The sequence below is a fragment of the Zeugodacus cucurbitae genome, chromosome X, assembly GCF_028554725.1.
Source record: "Zeugodacus cucurbitae isolate PBARC_wt_2022May chromosome X, idZeuCucr1.2, whole genome shotgun sequence".
Lineage (NCBI taxonomy): Eukaryota > Metazoa > Arthropoda > Insecta > Diptera > Tephritidae > Zeugodacus > Zeugodacus cucurbitae.
The window spans coordinates 32,323,593-32,349,867 of record NC_071672.1 but is presented as its reverse complement, the minus strand read 5'-3'; the positions used below and the strand labels follow the sequence as shown (position 1 = coordinate 32,349,867).

Genomic DNA, 26,275 nt, shown 5'->3' with positions numbered 1-26,275 from the left:
AGCTTGCACAGGCGGACGGACGGACGGACGGACGGACAGACAGACATTCGGATTTGAACTCCACTCTTTACTTTGATCACTTTGGTATATATAACCCTATATCTAACTCGTTTAGTTTTGGGTGTTACAAACAACCGTTATGTGAACAAAACTATAATACTCTCTTTAGCAACATTTGTTGCGAGAGTATAAAAATTAAAATTAAAAGCAGCATACTGGCTTCTACTCAAAAAAGTGGCACATTTTTTATACCATACCGCCTGTGCAGCAACAATAGCGCATCAAAAACCTTTTAATTAAAATATTTTGCTTCGTAAATCCTTTGCAAGCGAAGAAGTGTAGTGTTTAGTCATACTACTAATTCAACATATTTTGCATATACATATGTACTGTTAAAAACTTCCTACTCCTACGACTTGTGTAGTTTAATAACACATTCCTACGTACCGTATTTGCATACACATATGCACAAATACAGGTATGCATTTATGAATATATATATGTACGTATGTATAATCGCGCTCCTTCACAGTCAACATATCTACGTATGCATATCTTTGTTAGCTGTTCGCTCGTGCCGTGTTATTTTGCAACAGTTTCGCCGATTTGTGGACACTCATAACTCGATGCCGACGCGCTCACCAGAAGTTCATTGTCACAGGGCTTAGTATAAAAAGAAGCAAAAAAGTCAAGGTGAGACGTGCGATACGCTGCTGTTAGCTGCTTTAGTTTTATTTTTTATTTTTGCGATCGTTCGTTTTTTTTTGTTGGTTTCATCTTAATAGTTTTCATTATTGAGTATTGGTCGGTTTGGTATCTCTTCGGCAAATTCAGCTTACTTTAACACCCACACGCAACATTCCATGAATTTATATGCCAAATGCATTGGCGCGAGTAATCCATACAACTGCCCTAAGAATATAACTGCCAGTACTGATAAGTATTTATATGCAAACATATGTACGCATGTATATGTACATGTATGTATGTATACGCGATTATTCAATACGCCGCGAGAAATAAAGTGTATTGACAAGTTTTAACTAATTAGTCAAAGCTAAAATAGACAAAATCTCCGCGCTCACAATTTGCAAATAAAATATGAAATTATTTCGCTTCTTAATGATGACACTTCCTTAGTCCTAGGGGTTCTAACTGGCCATTGTCCCATCGGGATACACGCTGTAAGGTTAAGATAAGGTAAGGATGATAAGGTACCGGATGCTAGCTGTAGACGCTGCATGGAGAAGGACGAGGTGGAATCATGTCCTCACTTTTTTGTTATTTGATCAAAAAAAGATTTCTCAGAACTCAGTTTTTTGAACAACCAACGAAATAGCGATTTAGAAGTGAAAAACCTCTGCAGAGTTATAGCAGGTTCAGCGCGCTTTGTAAAATCGTAATACCTAATCAAGCTCCAAGTTGATTCCGTAAACTTGCCACGACTGGCCTTACGATTTATTGACTCAGTCATCCAGATTTGTAGCTGTGTCAACTCTCCTGGAAGGGAATTCTGAGTTCTCGCATTAAGATCATCGACATTTTTTTGCCGTCAATATTGCTCGTTCACTCACCTGGTATTTTTATTTTATTGTTGTTTTATGTCCGAAAAAACACGCTGAATAAGCTCCTTTTTCGAGTCTGTGAAGTGACAGAAATCTGTAAGAAATGGTATTACTCCGGTAGAGTTGTCAATTGCGATCTTACCAATATGTAGCAACTGCTTCGTGTATTTGTCCCGAATTATCAATAAAGCATATCTGGAGAATCCTCACAATAGCGCTATATTTTGCTATGTTGCAAACTGGATTTTCGTTGATTTGCAATTTAGAGGTAAGGGGTTCAGTTTGTCCGCCAACTAACCTTAAACAATTGAATAATGATTCAAATCAATTACAAAATATGTATTTCAATACAGTGTCAACAATATCTTAACAGAGCAACCATAACATCCTTCAAAATATAGTTGAACTTCCCCAACTCGAATGATCATAATCCACACTAAAACTTCGAGTTATAGGTTTCATTCAAAAAGTTGTAAAATATAGATTTATCACAGTTTCATTTATTTACTTCGCATAAAGTTTTATGTACATCCGTTAAAGTTTGTACTCTGTAATTTTCTTTGTTGCTATTGTTTGTGTCTTCACGTCTGGGATGCCTTTGTTAATATCATATTTTTCTTCGCTTCCATGTGATATAGAAGGACTCTTTTCAACTTCTGCCACGATAGTACAGAAGTTTTTTTTTACGTTTTGTATTACGCTCTGGTCGAAAAGTTCGATTTATGGAAGGAAATTTCTATGAAATTTGATTTCGAAACGCTAATGCCGCTTCAAGAGTTCGAGTTATGGAGATCTTCGAGTACTGTATTATTAATATATTTTTTAGACTTATGTTGTCAACTCAAATTCAATTCTTTTATTATTATAGCAATTTTTCTATATTTTCATACTTTTTAAACCTTCTCTAGACTTCCACGAATATTTCAAGACTAAAGTTATACAAATCGGTTTGGCCGTTCTGGACTTTTAGCGAGACTTGCGAATAGCAATTGATTTGTATATCTGTAGATTACAAATTATATATATGGTATTATACATAGACAAGTGTTGGTTTTAGACTTTTTCAGCCAGTTTTTTTTTAAATTTTTCTTTGTAAGAACCACCCAGGTACTTCAGGGATTTTTCTAAAAACAGAATTAGCTAAACGGTTCAGCTGTTTGATGCGAAATTTGCGCTTAGCAACACATTTAGCGATTCTATTATTTATTATTTATTTTCTATATTTTCATACTTTTTAAACCTTCTCTAGACTTCCACGAATATTTCAAGACTAAAGTTATACAAATCGGTTTGGCCGTTCTGGACTTATAGCGAGACTTGCGAATAGCAATTGATTTGTATATCTGTAGATTACAAATTATATATATGGTATTATACATAGACAAGTGTTGGTTTTAGACTTTTTCAGCCAGTTTTTTTTTTAATTTTTCTTTGTAAGAACCATCCAGGTACTTCAGGGATTATTCTAAAAACAGAATTAGCTAAAACGGTTCAGCTGTTTAATGCGAAATTTGCGCTTAGCAACACATTTAGCGATTCATTTTTATATTATAGATTATTGTCCGCGACTGCGTAAGACGACAAATTCATTTATTCAAAAAATGTCCGCTCAAGTAAGGTGTCCGTTAGGAGAGTTTCCGCTGTACATATTTTGTTTGAGGGCTTTGCATTAGCGGGTTCTAGTCAAAGTGGACAACTCAATATTTACGCGTTGTACACTTACTTTCACAGTTAGAATAAGAATTTCTTTCTGCCGAAAACCAGAAATAGTGTACAGTTATTTTTAATGTGAGATACAATCATTTGGGAATTTACTACTAGTAACCACTCGAAGCCAACTTCACTGTGATTGAACATCAGAAAATTTATAATGATCTTATAATATTAGGCTTTTTAGTACAATAGCCTAGCGTAATATCGTGCATACCGGATGCTAGGGAAAAGTCAAATGTCTTGCGGTTAAGCGCAATGTGAAACCCGCCCTCACAACAGCAATTCGAAGGCAAATAGTTGGAGTTTTTAATTTTGGTTAACCAATAATTTTATTGTCTAGCCAGCTATAACAAGTTGTTACACTGAGAGACCACATTGCGTTGAGTTGGTGAAATTACTTGCTGCGTCGAATTAGTTAATGTGGCAAATTATACACCGACCCTGTAAGAAAAGTAGTGCATGCTAATATGCATTCAGCACTTTTTCAAATAAAAGCACAGCACTCAATCTCTCCATGCAGCAATAGTTTTCCGACAGTACTTTTTTGCAAATTGCATTGGCTGATTATTTGTTAAAATGGCTAAGATTTGAAACTGCAGTGCTGTTTGCCGTTGTTGGGTTCTCCACTTTCCTTCTCGGAAGTACGTTTAAGCGTATTTATACTCATCACTGATTCACACACCATCGCACATTGTAATGAGATTCACCATTAATTAATTATTTAAATAACAATAAGCAACTTTAATAAGTGCAATTACTGTATAGTTATGCAAACCTCGTTGTGCCCTGCAAGACCAGCTAAACGCGACATGTGCAATTTAAACAAAAACAACATTTTGTGAAATTATGATTTTACAGCAGAGCAAGAATTCTTATTTTCACTGTAAAAATATATTTATATATTTTATTCAGAAAATACCTTAAGATTATTAAACAACAAACATACATTTGTATAATACATATTAGATTAATGATTTTGCGTATATGGAAACGCAGTTGAATTCAATATTTTCAAATTACAATATAGAAGAAAGCAGCAGCACTTAGTTACTGCAGAGAGTCTCACTTAGATAGCTTCAACTGTCAGATCGCCAAGACCCTAGTCTGGCGTATGCTGCACATTGAAGGAAGAAGTGCTTGGATTATTACTCCTTGCCTTCCTCTAAGCAGCTTTTGCAAGTAGCTTCTGGCTTGATGCCTAATCTAACCGCATGTGTGCCTATTAGACAGTGACCAGTAAGCACACCAATGATTGCGGCGAGTTGAACCTTCCTAAGCGATAACAGTTCAAAGGACCGTTTCCAATCCACCGCGGGCCAGAAAGACCCCGCTACTGCACAGGTGCTAGTTGTTGCCCAGCGTTTGGTGAGCACACTCGAAGTCAGTATGTTCAGCGCTTTAACGCAAGTGGAGCAAGGCTACCCACCCGCTTCCACTCCGACGTCAATATTGCTAGGGTAGCCTCTCTTGCAAGGTGGTCCTCTTTGCCATCTCAAGTCGGATTGCAAAGTAATTCGTGCGCGTACTCCTCATGGGCGAACAAACGTAAAAAAGGCAACGCAACGTTCATGAAAATACTTATTGAGAGACTGATTCGAAAAAAAAATTATAAATATTTTAGGGCCAAACATTTTATAAAAGAAAGGCGAAGGTTCAACCGGAAACCATAAAAACTTGCTACCAAAAAGCATGGTTTGACAAAAATAGCAATCTAGCAACTGGACGCGAGCCCGTAGATGATTTTCCTTAGGATGGTCGGCTGCAATTTTTTGATTATCAAAAAGCTCGGAAGAGAAAAACTTCTGACAATCGACAATTTCCGAGTTTTTTGAGTAACACATCAAATCTTTTTAGTTTTTTGTTACTTATAGCTTCAAGTGGAATATTTTTATCCCTTTTCGTTATTGCATATGTATATATATACACAGAGAAACCTCTTCTAACGGACAACACTATTAGACTAGCACTTCTCTCGGGCAGAATGAAAATTCGAATATTAAAAAATAACGTTAATAATATGCTACATATAGTAATTTTAATATTTGAAATTTTTGCTTTTTCTTTACATGCAGGCTTGACAATTCTGCTACAGATTCAGTTTGAGCAATTCAATTTGGCACAAAAATCACATGCTCTTGATTATGAAAGTGAATCATACATATACGTAAGCACTGTAATTGATTAACGCTAATCATGCCTTTGAACTTGCAACTGTACAGCTAATCAACACATAAAATTCTATTCTAACTCTAACCAATGTGCCCGTATTATGTCACACGTTTCCCTGCAACCAATCGAACACAAGTCAATAACAAGAAGGAATATATCGGTGAGAGCATTTACAAACGCTGGAACAACAAACGCCACAACAACAGCAACCACTACCGCAGAATCGAACAGCAAGCTGTCACAATTAGCTACTTTCAAAACTGACAACCAAGCACAAGACTTAGTCACTATACAATCAAAAGAAACGGCATATAAAGAAACATCAAAGTCAGCTACAACACTATTCCCGCCATCAATAGCAAAATTCAACTCAGAACAAAAATTTGGGGGAGATATTAAGAGATCGACTTCGCCACAACAACTGGAGCAACAGGCTAAAACAAAGGCGGTTTTTGAACGTAAACGTCGACGTAAATGTAAAAACCAACGTTCCTGTTCCATAGATAACGTAAACATAGCTGACACTAAAGACGAGGTAATTAGGCAACGAAACATTATTGTATACCATCTCATATTACCCCGATATCTAACTTTATTCTCAAAACGAAAAATACTTATAACAAATGATATATATATATTATATATATGTATATAGAATTATTTTTAAAGGGTTTTTGGCGCAAACCATACAACATTTCTTAAAATACCTGAGTTATTTGCCATTATTTTCAATAAAATATTTGCCATAAGTTTTGAGCTCCTCATATTCGATATCTGGTACCTTGGAAAGGTTAAAGTCAGATTTCGCTTAGTATGGTATATGATATCTCCGAAGTAATTTTCATAGCCTATTTGGCATAGAATTAACTAACTTGGACGTTATCTTCCTTCACCGTAATCTCGTTCGTCTTTTATTATTGTTTTCAACCCTTCCATGCCAGTTATCAGTATCTAGCCGAGACCACACTTCATTGGCTTAACCTTTAACTGTTGAATGCATGAATATTTTTTTTTTTTTTCAAAAAACAAAATTGCAGTTATTTTTTGAAGACACCCCGTATGTGAGCTCCTCTAATTTGTATATAAAAAAAATTTAAATAACATAAACAATAGTCATTTTATTTTGCATTTTAGAAAACTGAAACGGATGACAAAGAACCAATGTTAAGGACAGATGTCGAAGTTTTTCAAGGAAAAATCGTTTTCAACTTGGATGGCCGAGCATTCATAATCGCTACGGAAAATTCGACACAGGATTTGATTTTTAATGGTAAGCAAATTTTCTCTATGTTTTATTATTATTATTATTATTATTTTGGTGCAGCCCTTTCTCCAAATAACTTATATCATAATTTCATTTTTATACTCTCGCAACAAAGTTGCTAAAGAGAGTATTATAGTTTTGTTCACATAACGGTTGTTTGTGTCACCCAGAACTAAAAGATTAAGAATGGGGATATTTATATTTAAATGATCAGGATGACGAGTGGAGTTGAAATCCGGATGTCTGTCCATCCGACCGTCTGTCTGTGCAAGCGATAACTTGAGTAAAAATTGAAATACCTTAATGAAACTTGGAACACATATCCCTTGCCACAAAATGTCGAAAACTTATAAACTTATAAAGTACCATAACTAAGTCATAAATCAAATTATAGAAGTAAAATTTGGTACAAAGGTTCGCACTAGGAAGGGGCATTAGATGTAATTTTTTATGGAAGTGGGCGTTGCATCGCCCCCTACTAAGGTTTTTGTACATATCTTGTAAACTGCTAAAGCTATATCAACCAAGCTTTCTAGAGTCGTTTCTTTTAGGCTCTTCCTTATACAGTCCAAAAATAGAAGAAATCGGATTATAATCACGCCCACCTCCCATACAAAGGTTATGTTTAAAACTACTAAAAAAGCTTTAATTCACTAAGGAAAAACACCAAAAACCTTAAATTTCATTACAAAGATGTTACAGAAGGGCTGCACTCAAACTGGTATGCACAAGTTGAAATGGTCGTGGCTCCGCTCACTTATGGGTCAAAAACCATATCTCCGAAACTAATCGACCAATATCAATGAAACTTGGTTTGTAGTATTTTCCTTGCATCCCAATGATATTTTGTGAAAATAGGCCAAATCGATTCCCAACCACGCCTACTTCCTATATACCAGAACTTTGAAGTATATCTGAATCCTTTACTTTACAATATATAAGTTAAGCTCTAGTGAAGATATCGGAACAGAATTTTGCACAAATACTGCATTTATAGCGTGAGATCGCCTTCCTAAAACTCGTCGAAATCACATAATAAGATTTCAAGGCCCCATATACACAACATGCGGACCCCAGTGCATCTAATAAATTTTTTACCGAAAATATAGCTAAGTCTCTCATATATTTTGAGAAAGTCAAAGGGCATATTTCTCTTCCAATTGTGGGTTTTATTAATAAAAAAAATAAATAAATAAATTGCGAGAGTATAAAATGTTCGGTTACACCCAAACTTAGCCCTTCCTTACTTGTTTTGTTTGACTTTATGTCGAATATGTATATCGGCAATTATAACAATAAAATAAATAATAACAAGTAAGGAAGGGCTAAGTTCGGGTGTAACCGAACATTTTATACTCTCGCAATTTATTTATTTAACTTTATTTATATTATATAATACACAATTTGACCCACATATTCGTCATATATATTGTATAAAGTCCATTGAGAGTTGGAAACCATAATATTGGGTTAGAAGCACCGAGGTCCTCGTGTTCGATATATGAGGCCTTAAAAACCTATGGTCCGATTTCGGCGATTTTTAGAATGGGGCTGCCACACTATAAACGTAGTATTTGTGCAAAGTTCTGCACCGATATCTTCACTAGTGCTTACTTTATATATTGTAAAGTAAAGAATTCAGATCGTCTTCAAAGTTCTGGTATATAGGAAGTAGGCGTGGTTGTGAAGCGATTTGGCCTATTTTCACAACATATCATTGGGATGTAAGGAAACTATTACAAACCAAGTTTCATTGAAATCGGTTGATTAGTTCCTGAGATATGGTTTTTGACCCATAAGTGGGCGACGCCACGCCCATTTTCCATTTTGTAAAATATGAGTGCAGCTTCCATCTGTCATTTCTTATGTGAAATTTAGTGTTTCTGACGTTTTTCGTTAGAGAGTTAACCCACTTTTAGTAATTTTCAACCTAACCTTTGTATGGGAGGTGTGCGTGGTTATTATCCGATTTCTTTCATTTTTGGACTGTATTAAGAAGTGGCTAAAAAACGACTGCAGAAAGTTTGGTTTATATAGCTCTATTGGTTTCCGAGATATGTACAAAAAACCTATTTGGGGGCGGGGCCACGCCCACCTCCCCAAAAAAATTACATCCAAATATGTCCCTTCATAGTGCGATCCTTCATACCAAACTTTATTTCACTAGCTTTATTTAAGGCTTAGTTATGGCACTTTATGCGTTTTCAGTTTTCGCCATCTTGTGGGCGTGGCAGTGGCGATTTTGCTCATTTTCGAAAGCAACCTTCCTATAGTGCCAAGAAATAAGTGTGCCAAGTTTCGTCAAGATATCTTAATTTTTACTCAAGTTACAGCTTGCACAGACGGACGGACGGACAGACAGACATTCGGATTTGAACTCCACTCTTCACCCCGATCACTTTGGTATATATAACCCTATCTCTAACTCGTTTATTTTTGGGTGTTACAAACAACCGTTATGTGAACAAAACTATAATACTCTCTAGCAACTTTGTTGCGAGAGTATAAAAATCATTTTCGACATAGCAGTTGAATATGATGAGGAATGAGAGTACAACCGGATGTTGCTATTGGCCGCGTCAATAAGCATTCGCCAGTCGTCTCCGCATTGCGCACGATGACGCTAATTGGAGATTTCAAGCTTCAGCAGTTCTACATCGATTTGATCTGGCCCATGCTTCCGTACCATACATCACATACAGATGGGTATGATTAGTGACTTATAGAGCATTACTTTGATTTTGCTTGAGAGGGCACTGATTTTCAGTTGCCTACTGATCCCGTGATAGCACCTGTTGGCAAGACCTCGTTGTTGGTGTTTATGCAGGAACACAGATACACGATGTCTTGTCTTTTACTACCTCGAAGTTATAAGTGCAAACATGACGTGGTCTCCTAAATGATGAGATCCTTTGCATTATCTTCTCAAGCATTAAGTCAAAGAAATCGCTCGTAGGGGGTCGCTTAGTTTGGTATCGAACGGCTCGAAGAGGTCGTGCTATTTGAATTGTATTTAATTGCTTCAAACGATCAGTGCAGCTATTGTTTATTTTTAATTATCTTCGCATGTTAGAGAATTAAACTAATTTCCCGGAATTTCATGTCAATTCATTAACAGCAAAAACAGTACAAAAAACGACAGAATCTAAGCAATTACTGACTTCAAATGCGGTTGAAACAAATACTGCAACACAAAACTTAACATCAACTACTGTAGCAACTACGACAAAAGCAAAAGCAACATTGAGCACAATATCGCCAACGTTGGAGGAAGCCGCGGGCAGTCAAGATGGAAAAGGACCCGTTGCGCTAAAAAGCAGCGCAAGCCCTCGCATACATTCATTTCGAATTGTAAGTGCTCAGGATGCTACAACCGCCAACATTACTAACACTACCACCACCGCCACCGACAAAAGCAGTGTGGAGTCAACGGAGTACGGAGCATCGTATATCGAAGAACAACAACAGCAGCAGCAACAACGCCGATACAGCAACATCGACGATAACGACACCGATAACGATAGCGACAGAAGTAACGGCAACCATACAATTCTAGAAAGATCTTCCAAAATACAGAAACCAATATTGATGTGCTTTATTTGCAAACTGTCATTTGGTAACACAAAATCGTTTAGCTCACACGCCAACACTGAGCATCAACTGACATTACAACCGAAAGAGCAGCATTTATTGAACCGCGAATACTCGAGCGTCATTATACAGCCGCAAAATATGGACGAACGGCCGCAAATATCATTCCTTGAGCCAATTGATGTACTCAATGTTATCAAAAATGATCATTTGAATTCTGAGACTGATATTCAATTTAAAGAGGGTACAACGCAGGAGTTTTCTTGTAGACTAGATAGTACGGTTGATACTTCCATGTCTGAGCAAGGGACGATCACAGCACGTATAATCAGTGAAAAATCTGACAAACCAGTGCCAACATTGTCAAATCCAAATTCATTATCGCCATCGACTTCATCGTCACCAACTTCACCAGTGTCATCAACCGTAGTACCAATAACACAGACGGCATTGTCACCGTCACAAATAACATCGACTACGTCGTCCACCGCAAACGAATGTGTGAACAAGAGTCAATTATTGCTGGCAACCTCCTTTTCAAAATGCATGCTCCAGGAGCAGCGTAATGAGGCCAACGATATACCAACAACAAGCACTAAATTTGACGACAACAACGATCAACAGCTGCAGCAAAAAAAACTAAAAGAATCCAACGAAATTACTGAGTCCAAAATGCATAATGCAACGATATCACCAGGACTGATTTCATTGACGGAAAAGCAGTTACCAACTTCCCCACCCTTATTACCAAAAACTGAAGCAGAAAATATGACGAAACCAGACGAGTCATATAGCATGGACTCGAAAACTGTAAAATTGCTAGCTTGTACAACGCCTACAAGTAAAAGTACCGCTTTGACCTGCGATATGGGCGGAAACAAAGAATGCGTTCAGAATGCAGTTGTTGTAGAAAGTGATAAGTTGGTTCCAACAGATACACTCGAAGAAACAGTCAGCTCTTTGCAGCAGCAGCAGGGATATAGTGCAACAATAACAAGTAGCTCCTTTACGACTCCTTCTTTACCAGCATTGGTTTCCATGGCACCCACGGACGCTCAACTCAGCTGCTTACATGCCTCTTTGGCGGCTCTGTCTGATGACAGAAATGTCAACTGTAGCTCAACAGAGGCACAAAAAACGAATGCTAAATTATTCACCGACTTCTTGCAACAGCATCTCAATTTACAGCAACAGAAACCATATGGCGATGTTAGTGGCAATTGTCCAGAACATGTCGACTACAAGGACGTCGACTGTAAGAACTGCGAAATGCAACAATTAAAGTCGCCCCAGTATCACAGTTCAAACTATCAGCTCACCAGCCATCCCTCGCAACTCTCGCCCAGTCGCAATAATGGCAGTTGTACCATCAGTGCAGTTAACAAATCGCCTGCGAATTTGGCCACATCTCCGAACACCACAGCTGTCACTGTCTCGGCAGCGGCAGTAGCGGCCGCAGCAGCAAACCAGCAACAGAATGCAGCTGCTGCTGTAGCAGTGGCGGCTGCAGCAGCAGCGGCGGTGGCGTCCGTGGCTGGCAATACCTCAAGTTTCACTATCGGGGCCTGTTCAGACCACATCAACGGACGGCCATTAGGCGTCGAATGCGCACGGTAAGTTACTTTATTCATTGATTGATTCCTTGTTATAAACACAGTTTTGGCCATATCTTATTGTAAAAAACTGTTACTGTATTAATATTATTGAGTTCGTTCAATAACCGATATATTGGTCTTTGGGTGTAGCCTCGGTATTTATTCACATTTATATATACTGGTATACAGTTAAGTATCAAAATTGTCAGTAAGACACGTTGAGTAGTGGATAGTCCGCACCTGCAGAGAGTCTCACATAGACAGCTTCGACTGTCTCTTGTGACAACCAAATATTCCTGACGGATTGCCAACTTTTGATTCGATACTTCACTTGGACTCTATTATAATGTACTTAAGTCGGCTAGTGTCGATTCCAGTCACTTTGCTTGGTTCACCGAAGGAATGCCTACCGCGTTATTTTAGCCTTAGTCTGGCGTATGCTGGACATTGTAGGAAGAAGTACTTGGATAATTTCTATTCGCCTTTCTTCAAGTATCTTTGGCAACCAGCGTCTGGTTTGATGACTACTCTCACCGCATGTATTCCTATTGGACGGTGACCAGTAAGCACATCAATGATTGCGGTGAGATGTGTCTTCCTAGGCGACAGCAGCTGGAAAGATCTTTTTCGTTCCACCGCGGATCAAAAAGATCTTGCTACTGCGCAACTGCTAGTTGTTGTCCATCTTTTGACGAGCTGACTCGCTAGTCAGTGTGTCTAGTGCTCTAGCGCAAATGAACCCCTTTTACTACGACGTCAATGTAGCTAGGGTATCCTCGCTTGCAAGTGGGGAAGCCTTGCAGTTTCCTGCGATTCCGCGGTGACCGGGTATCCACCCAGTTCGGATACCTTATAATAGGAGTTTCAAACATCCGCTGAGCTTTGTACAATATTATCGTACATTGTTTTGACAAAATGAAGTGAAAATAAAATTTTGTGTAGCAATGTAGCGAAAATTTACGAAATTCCTCCAGAAATCACCCCAACCCTCATATACTATATGTTATGATTTTCTTTATTTTAGTGAACTTTATGGCGAATACATATGTATATAGGTGTTATCTTAGTATAAAAAATAAACAAATACAGCCATAGATATTTGATTAAACGCACTTAAACTTTTTGAAATTTTTGCAAATGTATTTAAAAAAAAAATCAATTATAACTTTCTGTGACGAAGCGACACCTTTCGCGTGTTTTGAGAGGAACCGGAGGCATAATTTTGAAGAAAACGGTCGCACGTCTAAGTATGTCGAAGATGTACAAAGAGAAAAAGTCGACCTTTGCTAAAAAGTATATGCACTGGAAGAAGAGGTGAAAATGCGTCATAGTTTCGGACGAGAAAAGCTTATCTTATCTTAGAAGGCAAAATACAAGGTCAAAGAATGAGGCGCAACTTTAGAGGGGATTCTGTAAAGGTGTAGGTTGCCTTAACGTATAATCATATAAAAAATTTTCGAGCTAAAGGAACGAATACAAACTTGTTGGATGGAAATTGAACCCGATGTCCTTAGAAAACTTCTAGAGATATAGAATTTTCAAACTCATAACATCCAAAGGAAGTGTAATTAATGATTAACATACTAAACATTCGCCAGAAAAATAAATTTTCACTTTTTATTCTTTACAAAAAGTCAAATGCATTTAATCAAATGTCTGAGTATTTTTAGGCTATTTTCCTAAATAAATTATTATGAGAAAAGATTCTTTATAAATAAATTAAAAACTATTTATACTCTCGCAACAAATTTGCTAGAGAGTATTATAGTTTTGTTCACATAACGGTTGTTTGTAACACCCAAAAATAAACGAGTTAGAGATAGGGTTATATATACCAAAGTGATCAGGGTGAAGAGTGGAGTTCAAATCCGAATGTCTGTCTGTCCGTCCGTCCGCCTGTGCAAGCTGTAACTTGAGTAAAAATTAAGATATCTTGATGAAACTTGGCACACTTATTTCTTGGCACCATAGGAAGGTTGCTTTCGAAAATGAGCAAAATCGGCCCACTGCCACGCCCACAAAATGGCGAAAACCGAAAACACTTAAAGTGCCATAACTAAGCCATAAATAAAGCTAGTGAAATAAAATTTGGTATGAAGGATCGCACTATGAAGGGGCATATTTAGATGTAATTTTTTGGGAGGGTGGGCGTGGCACCGCCCCCAAATAGGTTTTTTGTCCATACCTCGGAAACCAATAGAGCTATATAAACCAAACTTTCTGCAGTCGTTTTTTTTAGCCACGCCCACTTCCCATACAAAGGTTAGGTTGAAAATTATTAAAAGTGGGTTAACTCACTAACGAAAAACGTCAGAAACACTAAATTTCACATAAGAAATGCCAGATGGAAGCTGCACTCATATTTTACAAAATGGAAAATGGGCGTGGCGTCGCCCACTTATGGGTCAGAAACCATATCTCAGGAACTACTCGACCGATTTCAATGAAACTTGGTTTGTAATAGTTTCCTCATGATATGTTGTGAAAATAGGCCAAATCGCTTCACAACCACGCCTACTTCCTATATACCAGAACTTTGAAGACGATCTGAATCGTTTACATTACAATATATAAAGTAAGCACTAGTGAAGATATCGGTGCAGAACTTTGCACAAATACTATGTTTATAGTGTGGCAGTCCCATTCTAAAAATCGCCGAAATCGGACCATAGGTTTTTAAGGCCCCATATATCGAACACGAGGACCTCGGTGCTTCTAACCTAATATTATGGTTTCCAACTTTCAATGGACTTTATACAATATATATGACGAATATGTGGGACAATTGTGTATTATATAACATAAATAAAGTTAAATAAATAAATTGCGAGAGTATAAAATGTTCGGTTACACCCGAACTTAGCCCTTCCTTACTTGTTTTAAAATTATTTTTTAGCCATACATAATTGTTAATACACACATATATGTATGTGTACAGATTTCATCCATTTAAAATTCAAATTACTGTTGCTAAAGCGTTACAAAAAATTGCTTTATGAGCTACTACTCATATAATATACATATGGAGACTATAAGGACTCCGAAAATTTTAGAAATATGTAGCTGCTTTTCAGTTATAGTATATCTACTACAGTATATAAGAAAGTGTACAATTCAACTATGGGAAGTTGTGTATGGTACAACGTATGTACCTGCACAAATCAGTCGCGATATGCCTTAGGATATTTTGCATAGCTCTCAATGAATTCGTACAATGCGCAATTAGTTGGGACTTCGCATAACTCATTGCTTAAATTATTTCATCAATGCAAAGAAAACACTACGTACGTGGTACTGCATCCCTCTTTCGCCGAATTTCACTTAAGTTTTGCCTCGATTGCATCTCTGGGGACGCGCGGAAATCCCAACACGCTAACCAAACGTAAAACCGATAAAAACAATCTCAATTAAATCAAATACGCAACCGCTTTCATAACCTAAATGAACAATTGTATGAATCGAAATAAAACAAGTAAGGAAGGGTTAAGTTCGGGTGTAACCGAACATTTTATACTCTCGCAATTTATTTATTTAACTTAATACACAATTTGACCCACATATTCGTCATATATATTGTATAAAGTCCATTGAAAGTTGGAAACCATAATATTAGGTTAGAAGTACCGAGGTCCTCGTGTTCGATATATGGGGCCTTAAAAACCTATGGTCCGATTTCGGCGAATTTGGCTAAAAAAAACTACTGCAGAAAGTTTGGTTTCTATTGGTTTCCGAGATATGTACAAAAAACCTATTTGGGGGCGGGGCCACGCCCACCTCCCCAAAAAAATTACATCCAAATATGCCCCTGCATAGTGCGATCCTTCATACCAAATTTTATTTCACTAGCTTTATTTATAGCTTAGTTATGGCTTTTTATGTGTTTTCGGTTTTCGCCATTTTGTGGGCGTGGCAGTGGTCCGATTTTGCTCATTTTCAAAAGCAACCTTCCTCGCTTAGTTTTGGGTGTTACAAACAACCGTTATGTGAACAAAACTATAATACTCTCTAGCAACTTTGTTACTAGCTACTTTGTTGCGAGAGTATAAATATATGTATAGCGAATACAATAACAACGTTCGGTACATACATTCAAATTACCTACCACTGCTGCGGTGTCTCATTAGCTACTGATTTTCCAGCCTTACCCATACCATGTGCACAGCCCCAAAAGCCCTTCACGCAAGCATAGAATAAATATGCACGAGAATTGGTAATTTTTTATTATCAGTTATTTCTATTATGATTGGGAGTGGAGTGTGTCAATACGAGTGGGACCATACAATTCCTGGCAACAACGGCACATGTGAATGCATGCATGGAATTAATATAAAACGAAAATTAAGCATCAAATATTTATATAATTGGCATATAGTATAGTACGCTATGCAGTATACGAAATAATTATTAATTTTATACGTACTCATAAAGTAATGAGTAGCTACAGTAATAGAAATAAATTTACCAGACCTTTTAGCTATATAATGTATATGTTTTCCCAAAGTTCCTAGGTGGGACACAGCGCCTCAAATAATATACAATAAATAAATAATTTTATTTAGCATAGCAAAAATATATGCATATCAATTACATGGCTTATATATTAAATATTTAACATGTTAAAATCTGTCAATACTAATCTCGTCTTTGAACATGTGACAGGTGTGAAATGATATTGAACTCAACGCGTCTCAATACAGGCGTACAAATGTCCACGCGCAATTCTTGTAAAACATTGAAATGTCCACAATGTAATTGGCACTACAAATATCAGGAGACACTCGAGATTCATATGCGTGAAAAGCATCCGGATGGTGAGAGTGCTTGTGGCTACTGTTTGTCCGGTAAGTAAATTTGTTATGTTTTGAAACTGAAAATGTATTTAATTTAGCTGAATAATTTTCAAATTAGTAAATTTATTATGTTTTAATTTTAATTTTAATTTTTAATTTGAACAAATCAAACACACAATATTAAATATGCTTAAGGGGTTATATACAGTTAGAATTTTCAAAAAATCGATTTTTTTTTATTTCATTTTCTTAATGTACATATATTTAAGAATACACACAGAAAACAAGAAAATATCGTTCCGGTGAATATTTTCAAAGTTACAAGCAAATGAAAAATTTGAAAGACGTTTCAGAGTGCTTGTAAGTACAAGATCCAAACTTTAAACGCGTTTTTCTCAAAATGGTGTTTTCAAAGTCGGTGACCAACATTACTCGAAAACGGCTAGACCGATTAGTCTCAAATTTTAACACGACCTTCTTAAATATATTTTTTAGTAATTAATCGTAGATTTTTTCTCTCCGTTAAATATTTTTTTTTTTATAAACAATTTAAGGCCGAAATTTCGGTGTAGAATCGATTTTTTTTTTGAGAAACCGCCATTTTGTCAAAAAATTTTATTTTGCTTACTCCTTCGATTAATGACTAGATTTGACATTATTTTAACGAAATCTGTTTGGGTTTTTAAATTCGGATGATCCAGTTCCGAGATATAGTGGTCAGCGCAAAACGTCTTTTTTGAGAGGTGCTCCTGGAGATCAGCTGTAGCTCTGTTTCAAATAAATATTTTTACTAGTACTAAGTCTTAAAATACAGTTAAAAGATACCATAATATGTGTATAATTTTTGGATCAATAAATTAAAAAGTTTTCTCAGAAAAAAATCTGGAAAATTCACTTTTTTTCTGCCGTCTAACTGTATATAACCCCTTAAGCGGTTAGGTCTGTTTCAGCGGCTAAAAACAGGGGTAATTTTGAACAATTTCTTTAAATATACTATACAAACATATATTTCATTTAAACTATACAGCACATAAAATATACATATTTTAACAGTATTTTGTGAATTTTTATTTAAGAATTACGTAAGCTCAGCCGTTGACAACTCAACTCCCACGACGTCTCCAAAAAAATAATAGCGCTTGCCGTGGTGAGCATAACTCATTATTGGTGCAACCAAAATCAATAAACCAAAAACATTTCGTTATTACATGGTTAAATCTAGTTAATGGATGAAGGAAAAAAGCAAATATTAAAATATGTATTTTTAACAGAATTAAAAACAATAACTTTTTTGTTAAAATATTTGCCATATGTATGTATGTTATTGGCGTTCAACCGTTTATAGCCGAATCGATGAGAGCGCGCCACTCTTCTCTTTCCTTCGCAGTTCGGTACCAGTTGTAACCAGGTCGCTCTCCACCTGGCTTCTCCAACGGAGTGGAGGCCTTCCCCTTCCTCGGCTTCCTCCGTCGGGTACTGCATCGAACACTTTCAGGGCTGGAGTGTTTTCGTCCATTCGGACAACATGACCTAGCCAGCGTAGCCGCTGTCTTTTTATTCGCTGAACTATGTCAATGTCGTCGTATAACTCGTACAGCTCATCGTTCCATCGTCTGCGGTATTCGCCGTTGCCAATGTTCTGAGGACCATAAATCTTCCGCAAAATTTTCTCGAAAACTCCTAGTGTCGTCTCATCTGATGTTGACATCGTCCAAGCTTCTGCACCATAAAGTAGGACGAGAATGATAAGTGACTTGTAGAGTTTGATTTTGGTTCGTCGAGAGAGGACTTTACTGTTCAATTGCCTACTCAGTCCAAAGTAGCACCTGTTGGCAAGAGTGATTCTGCGCTGGATTCGAGGCTGACATTGTTGGTGTTGTTGATACTGGTTCCCAAGTATACGAAATTATCTACGACTTCGAAGTTATGACTGTCAACAGTGACGTGGGAGACAAGACGCGAGTGCGCCGACTGTTTGCTTGATGACAAGAGATATTTCGTCTTGTCTTTATTCACCTTCAGACCCATTCCAAGCGGGAAAAAGCAGAACAAATGGCGCGGTTGTTGCTTCCGATGATATCAATATCATCGGCGTACGCCAGCAGCTGTGCACTCTTGTAGAAGATTGTACCTTCTCTATTTAGCTCTGCAGCTCGTATTATTTTTTCCAACATCGAGTTAAAGAAGTCGCACCAAAGGGGATCACCTTGTCTGAAACCTCGTTTGGTATCGAACGGCTCGGAGAGGTCCTTCCCAATCATGATGGAGCTTTTGGTGTTGCTCAACGTCAACTTACACAGCCGTATTAGTTTTGCGGGGATACCAAATTCAGACATCTCGGCATAAGGGCAGCTCCTTTTCGTGCTGTCGAAAGCAGCTTTAAAATCGACAAAAAGTTGGTGTGTGTCGATCCTATTTGCACGGGTCTTCTCCAAGATTTGGCGCATGGTGAATATCTGGTCCATGGTGGATAAGGTCCAATCAGTTTGTTGACGGTGGGCTTAAGTCTTTCACACAGTAGGCTCGATAGATCCTTATAGGCGATATTTAGGAGGCTTATCCCACGGTAATTGGCACAGTTTGTGGGATCTCCCTTTTTATGGATTGGGCAGAGCACACTGAGATTCCAATCGTCAGGCATGCTTTCTTCCGACCATATTTTGCAAAGAAGCTGTTGCATGCACCTTATCAGTACTTCGCCGCCGTATTTGAATAGCACAGCACAGGAATATCTATTCCATTGTCATCGATTGGGGAATCGGGTTCGCCATCTCCTGGTGTTGTACTTTCACTGCCATTCAGCAGGTCGGAGAAGTGTTCCCTCCATAATCCCAGTATGCCCTGGACATCGGTTACCAGATTACCATTTTGGTATCTACATGGGGATGCTCCTGTCTTGAAACCTTCGTTAAGTCGCTTGATTTTTTCGTAAAATTTTCGAGCATTACCTCTGTCTGCCAGCTTTTCAAGCTCTTCGTACTCACGCATTTGGGCCTCTTTCTTTTTTTGTCTGCAGATGCGTCTCGCTTCCCTCTTCAGCTCTCGGTATCTATCCCATCCCGCACGTGTTGTGGTTGTTTTCTCTCCGCTGCGAGACGGCATTCCTCATCGTACCAGCTTGTTTTTTGTCGTTGCCGAAATCCAATTGTTTCGGCTGCAGCTGTACGCAGTGAGTGGGAGATGCCGTTCCACAGATCCCTTATACCGAGATGCTGTTGAGTGCTCTCAGAGAGCAGGAGTGCAAGTCGAGTAGAGTATTTCGTGGCTGTCTGTTGCGATTGCAGCTTTTCGACGTCGAACCTTCCTTGTGTTTGTTGACGGGCGTTCTTTGCTGCACAGAGGCGGGCTCGTATCTTCGCTGCAACCAGATAATGGTCCGAGTCTATACTTGGTCCTCGGAGCGTACGCACGTCTAAAACAATGGAGACATGTCTTCCGTCTATCACAACGTGATCGATTTGGTTGCACGTGTTTCGATCAGGAGACAACCATGTAGCTTGGTGTATTTTCTTATACTGAAATCTGGTACTACAGACGACCATATTTCGGGCCCCAGCGAAGTCGATCAGCCTCAGGCCGTTTGGCGATGTTTCGCCATGGAGGCTGAATTTTCCGACTGTTTTGCCAAAGACACATTCTTTACATACCCTGGCGTTAAAATCGCCAAGCACGATTTTGACATCGTGGCGGGGGCAGCGCTCATAGGTACTTTTAGGCGCTCATAGTCGTTGGGCCGTGGACGCAAATAAGCGATATGTTGAAGAACCTCGCTTTTATGCGGATTGTGGATAGACGTTCATCCACCGGAGTGAATGCCAGGACTCGACGACGGAGTCTCTCTCCCACCACAAATCCAACAGCAAATTTGCGCTCCTTTATATGGCCGCTGTAGTAGATGTCACAAGTACCCACCTTCTTCCATCCTTGACCCGTCCATCGCACTACTTAGATGGCGGTGATGCAGCCTTTAGTCGTATGAGGGCATCAACCAGCAGAGGCACCTTCCCAATTAAGGGTCCGGGTATTCCAGGTACATGCCCTTAAATCATTATCCTTAAAACGTTTGCAGGAGTCGCCATCGAAAGGGGGGTGTCTCATCGGAGGTTTTCGATTTTTCATTGGTACTTCGTTTTTATGTGGTGGATCCCAAACCCTACACACAACCGCAGAAGCGGGTTCGCCTTCTCACTTTAGCTCTCCTTCAAACGGATGTTTGTTAGCTACCCAGAGGATACTTGGTCTAAAACCGGAAGTCGTGAGCTGCTTGAATCATGTGGAGAATAATCGTTTCTGGCCACTCCCAAGTGAATGACAATCAAAAACTTTCCTCACTTACGTGAACTTCTACACATGATCCCATCCTCCTATATATTTGTCATATTTGAAGCGAAAAAAATTGTTGTAATAAAAAAATTTTTCATTTTTTAACCAGATAATATTATTTTAAAGATGTTTGTTTGGCTGAAATGAATGACATTAAATTATCTGAGAGATTTACCCATATTTTCGGTTAAAAATTACTCTTAGGCGCTGAGTTCAGCATGTTCGATATCCGGAGCCTTGAAAAGCTATAGTCCGATTTCGACAAATTTTCCACACGTGAAGCCTCAGATGATATGCAGTATTTGTGTAATATTTTATTCCGCTATCTTCATTGGTTCCTTATGTATACATTATAAAGTAAAGGCATCAGATGGAATTCAAAATTGAGTTATATGAAAAGTAGTCGTGGTTGTGAGCAGATTTCGCCCATTTTCCATCCGTGTTATCAGGGTGTCAAGAAAGAATTATGTATCGCATTTCATTGTAATCATTCGAGTGCTTTGAAATTTTAGAGGTGTGCATTTAACTCCATTTTTAAAAAGGACGGTTATATTTTTAGAAAAACCCGGTTTGCAAATAGGAAGTTTGGACAATTTAGAGGTCATCGGTATACATTTGGACATAAAATAGTGAGATGAATTTTTTGATTTTTGGCCTATGGGCGGAACCACTGTGTACTAGTCTAATTTTAACCATACTTTTTCTGTTACAATAGAAATCGTATTGCAATGACCCCTAACCATAACTTTACAGGCCCGAAAGCTGTGGAATATGAGTACCTCGGTTATCTCTTTATCGAAAATATCTGTCACTCTTTGAAATACCGTACATTAATGAATTCAGTTGGCATCTTTACCGGTTAACAATGGTGCCTACTGCCAAAAATGTATCAAATTTCAAAGTTTCGATACCGTATGCATCCGTGTAAATCGGTCATTACGTGAGCGGTGAATCTCTAGAGTTATCTTAATGAAGAAAAAGTGGATGTCGAACGACTCACTTAGGTCTTTGGAAGGTCGATTGTGACTCCACATTAACTAGAATCCCATCATACTATCGTGTCCTCGCTGAACTATACTGTGCTCGTGATAAAGTTTTTCAATTGAACAAGTGTTATAAATGCTACTTCGGAGACATCGTCAAGAAAATCGTGACCGATCGTTGTCTTTCTTTTCCTGTGCAAAGCCTTGCATCCATATAGCAGATGTTCTACTCTCTTGTCCTCTTCAACTTCATAGCAGCTTCTGCAATAGTCATTGTATGATGTCCCCAGTCTACTAGCATGGCTACCAATCAGACAATGGACTTTTAACACTCCTACTAGAGTTCTTTTAAATTTCAATAGGCGACATGTTCTTGTCTTATTCCATTCAAGCCACGTTTGTATGCTTGTTGAGCAATTCAGGGATTAGATTTATTTCTAACGGGGAATGGGAACTTGCTAAGTGTACTTGATTGAGAGTGTCCCTTATTATAGGTGACTAGCGAGAAGTATTCCCTCAGTCTAAATGCCTCCTTCGCCGCCAGTGGCATTCAGTACCTGACTTGGCGTCGTTATAAGCGCTCAACTGGTGCATATACTTTTTGATTCCTTCTGCTCGACTTTACCCTTATGTATCCAATACATGAAATTTCGCTCCTTTAGCTCAGTTTATATCGTATACAACGTAAGCGTTAGCGTAAGATATCCCAATAAATACTCGACTTTACAACTGGCGACCGTTGCAATCTGTTAACTCTGTATGACAAAATATTCATATTGCATTTCATACCTGGAAGCGAATTCGTTCCAAACCCTATAAAACTCTATCATGCAATGCATTCAGAAGACCTTGAAATAAAAAGCCTGAGAATGTGGCAATCAAGTTCATACAGCGACTGGAAATGTTTAAGCAATTTGCGGAAGAGTGCACGACTTGGAGTGCGCTATCTGACACTCGACTCAATGATCGGCGTTCAGTTATTTTTACTGATGAAAAACGTTTTAATTTAAAGGGAGCCGTTGGCTTTCAATACTATATTTATGTCTTTAAGCCGCCATCGCAAGAGGGTAATGTCATCACGTTTAACGTTTTAGAACAATTGATTGGTGTTTTTATTGAACAGAAAATATGCGGTGAGCGCTTCAAAACAACATTGGCGTAAATTTTTCTATAATTAAAAGATCTCCTCGTACCTATGCCATGGATTTTTCATCAACATAATGCGCCAATTCAAAACGTTAATATCATCACATGGTCACCAAATTCTCCGTATCTTAACGTGATTGAACACGTTAAACATGGAAAGTTTATGAAGCAGGAAAGCAATACGTAGATTCAAGAACCAATTATTGCACCAGCGAGATTTCGCTAAATATGTATGTATACTCCCTCCATCATTCAAGGGCGTAATAGTTACTATATGAAGTTATTGCAAACAAAGGAAGCAGAACACTTTACTGAAAATATATTTCATTTTATACCCAAAGTCAAATTTTTACACTCACTAAAAAAAAGTTAAAAATAAGCTATTTTCGGCCTAAAATTAATTACTTTAAGTGCGTTTATGCTAGTTCTAATCTATAGAAGTTCTAAGCTGCATACTATTGTAAGTACGGGCGCGTCTAACCTATTGACGAGGGGTGTATGTAGGTACATTTATTTGTATATTTTTTAATAAATTGTTAATTATTTCATTTATATATATTTATATTAATATATTAATTAAATAATATACTGTTGAACTTGCCTAACTCGAATCACCATATTCCACAAAAAAGTTAAAAAAGTTCGAGTTATGGAAGTTCAACTGTATATAATAACAAGTAAGGATGGGCTAAGTTCGGGTGTAACCGAACATTTTATACTCTCGCAATTTATTTATTTAACTTTATTTATATTATATAATTCACAATTTGACCCACATATTCCTCATATATATTGCATAAAGTCCATTGAAAGTTGGAAACCCTAATATTAGGTTAGAAGCACCGAGGTCCTCGTGTTCGTTATATGGGGCCTTAAAAACCTATTGTCCGATTTCGGCGATTTTTAGAATGGGGCTGCCACACTATTAACATAGTATTTGTGCAGAGTTCTGCACCGATATCTTCACTAGTACTTACTTTATATATTGTAAAGTAAACGATTCAGATCGTATTCAAAGTTCTGGTATATAGGAAGTAGGCGTGGTTGTGGAGCGATTTGGCCTATTTTCACAACATATCATGAGGATGTAAGGAAACTATTACAAACCAAGTTTCATTGAAATCGGTCGAGTAGTTCCTGAGATATGGTTTTTGACCCATAAGTGGGTGATGCCACGCCCATTTTCCATTTTGTAGAAAAATCTGAGTGCAGCTTCCATCTGCCATTTCTTATGTGAAATTTAGTGTTTCTGACGTTTTTCGTTAGTGAGTTAACCCATTTTTAGTAATTTTCAACCTAACTTTGTATGGGAGGTGGGCGTGGTTTTCCGATTACTTTCATTTTTGGACTGTATTGGGAAGTGGCTAAAAATACCGACTGCAGAAAGTTTGGTATATATAGCTCTATTGGTTTGCGAGATATGTACAAAAAACTTAGTAGGGGGCGGGGCCACGCCCACTTCCCCAAAAAAAATTACATCCAAATATGCCCCTTTATAGTGCGATCCTTCATACCAAATTTTATTTCCATAGCTTTATTTATGGCTTAGTTATGGCACTTTATGTGTTTTTGGTTTTCGCCATTTTGTGGGCGTGGCAGTGGTCCGATTTTGCTCATTTTCGAAAGCAACCTTCCTATGGTGCCAGTAAATAAGTGTGCCAAGTTTCATCAAGATATCTTAATTTTTACTCAAGTTACAGCTTGCACAGACGGACGGACAGACAAACATTCGGATTTGAACTCCACTCTTCACCCTGATCACTTTGGTATATATAACCCTATATCAAACTCGTTTAGTTTTGGGTGTTACAAACAACCGTTATGTGAACAAAACTATAATACTCTCTTTAGCAACATGTGTTGCGAGAGTATAAAAAAGTAAAATTAGTACCAAATCGGCGTAAAAAATTGGTGGGAAGAAGTTCTTATTTCTGCTACATTTATAAGCAATCTTCTTCATGCCATTACGCTAAAGTATAAAGTACATGTTTACAACGCGACAGACAGTTTCAAACTGACTTTTTGTGAAAAATTGTAGATTGTGCACACAATGACCTCTTTCTTACGTGTTAATTGTAGTTCTTCATAAACTCATAACTGTATACAAGGCGGTAAGTGGGATTATTTGTAACAAACCACCCTGTTGTGGTTCAATGTCGCGTTGAGAGAGATGGCGATGATGGGCTTAAAAATTAGTTAATTACATATAAAAGATTTACGCAATCAAGCGATGTGTGAATAGGAAGGTTTGATTAAAGCACCAAGAATGGGGGCGGGGAGTGGGTGGTCGGTGTATGGCGAGCGTTGATTGCAAGTCGCGTTTGAAATGATAAATGATTATCATATAAATATGCTTAATTTGCATACAACGCATGATTGTACGCTACGTGTCTCATTGCATATTACGACACATTACCAACCAACATACACCGACAATTATTATAACGAGCTCGTGTAATGGAGCAAAAATCAACTGTAAAATGTGCAAGCATTATGACACGTGGGATTAATTCACTGCTGCCACACGGGAAGTCGAACGCCCGTGAATTATTTACAAATCTGCATACAAATCAAATATATATTTTCGTGTCGTCCTTTGTTCACATTGTGTCCAAAAGACCAATGAAATCCTTCAACAAAATCTTTAAAGGGGAAATTACATTTGAATTCAAATGAAATATGAAGAAATCAACAATCTGCCAAATTATGTATGTATGCATATTTTGTGGTGGTTATTTGAAAATGTCTTTATCAGTTATTCAAGTAGGTACGATACAAGCAATCCTTTAATTTTAATTTCCTTTTTAATTATTGCTAGTATACTGAAACTGATGAAACCCAATAGAACGACGAGAAACATGCATATATTTTTGCATACAGCCAAGCGGCTTTGAAATCACTTAACACCCTAAGGATTTCGTCTAAGATAGTAAAAGAATGCCATGAGCTATTAATGGAACTGACTACACTATAAACCTGGACACAGTGATATTTCAGGTAACTGCCAATTAGATGAACTCGGTAGAATGGGCACAGCCTTACAATAGGATCCCTTAATGCATTCCGTTCTCCACTTGTAGACACTTAATTGACCAACTGGTCATATATTGGGCTGAGTCCCGGTGGGAAGACTCTA

The 26,275-nt window shown here is 37.8% G+C and overlaps 1 protein-coding gene across 6 annotated transcripts in view; it reads left to right on the top strand.

Annotated features, from left to right (window-relative positions):
• Positions 1-26,275, top strand: part of LOC105219774 (zinc finger protein 2) — a 131,291-nt gene that overhangs the window by 44,479 nt on the left and 60,537 nt on the right. For 4 of the 6 annotated variants that reach the window (XR_008472098.1, XR_008472099.1, XM_054235324.1 and 1 more), the window contains exons 2-5: positions 5,351-5,982; positions 6,582-6,717; positions 9,830-11,915; positions 16,557-16,738. Coding sequence is in view for 4 of the 6 variants with exons in the window: in XM_054235324.1 (XP_054091299.1) it covers positions 5,548-5,982; positions 6,582-6,717; positions 9,830-11,915; positions 16,557-16,738 (2,839 nt within the window). In the remaining 2 variants the exon portion in view is untranslated. Of the gene's footprint in view, positions 1-5,350; positions 5,983-6,560; positions 6,718-9,829; positions 11,916-16,556; positions 16,739-26,275 lie in introns of those variants that run through there. The other 2 variants (XM_054235325.1, XM_054235326.1) reach the window with 2 other exon arrangements.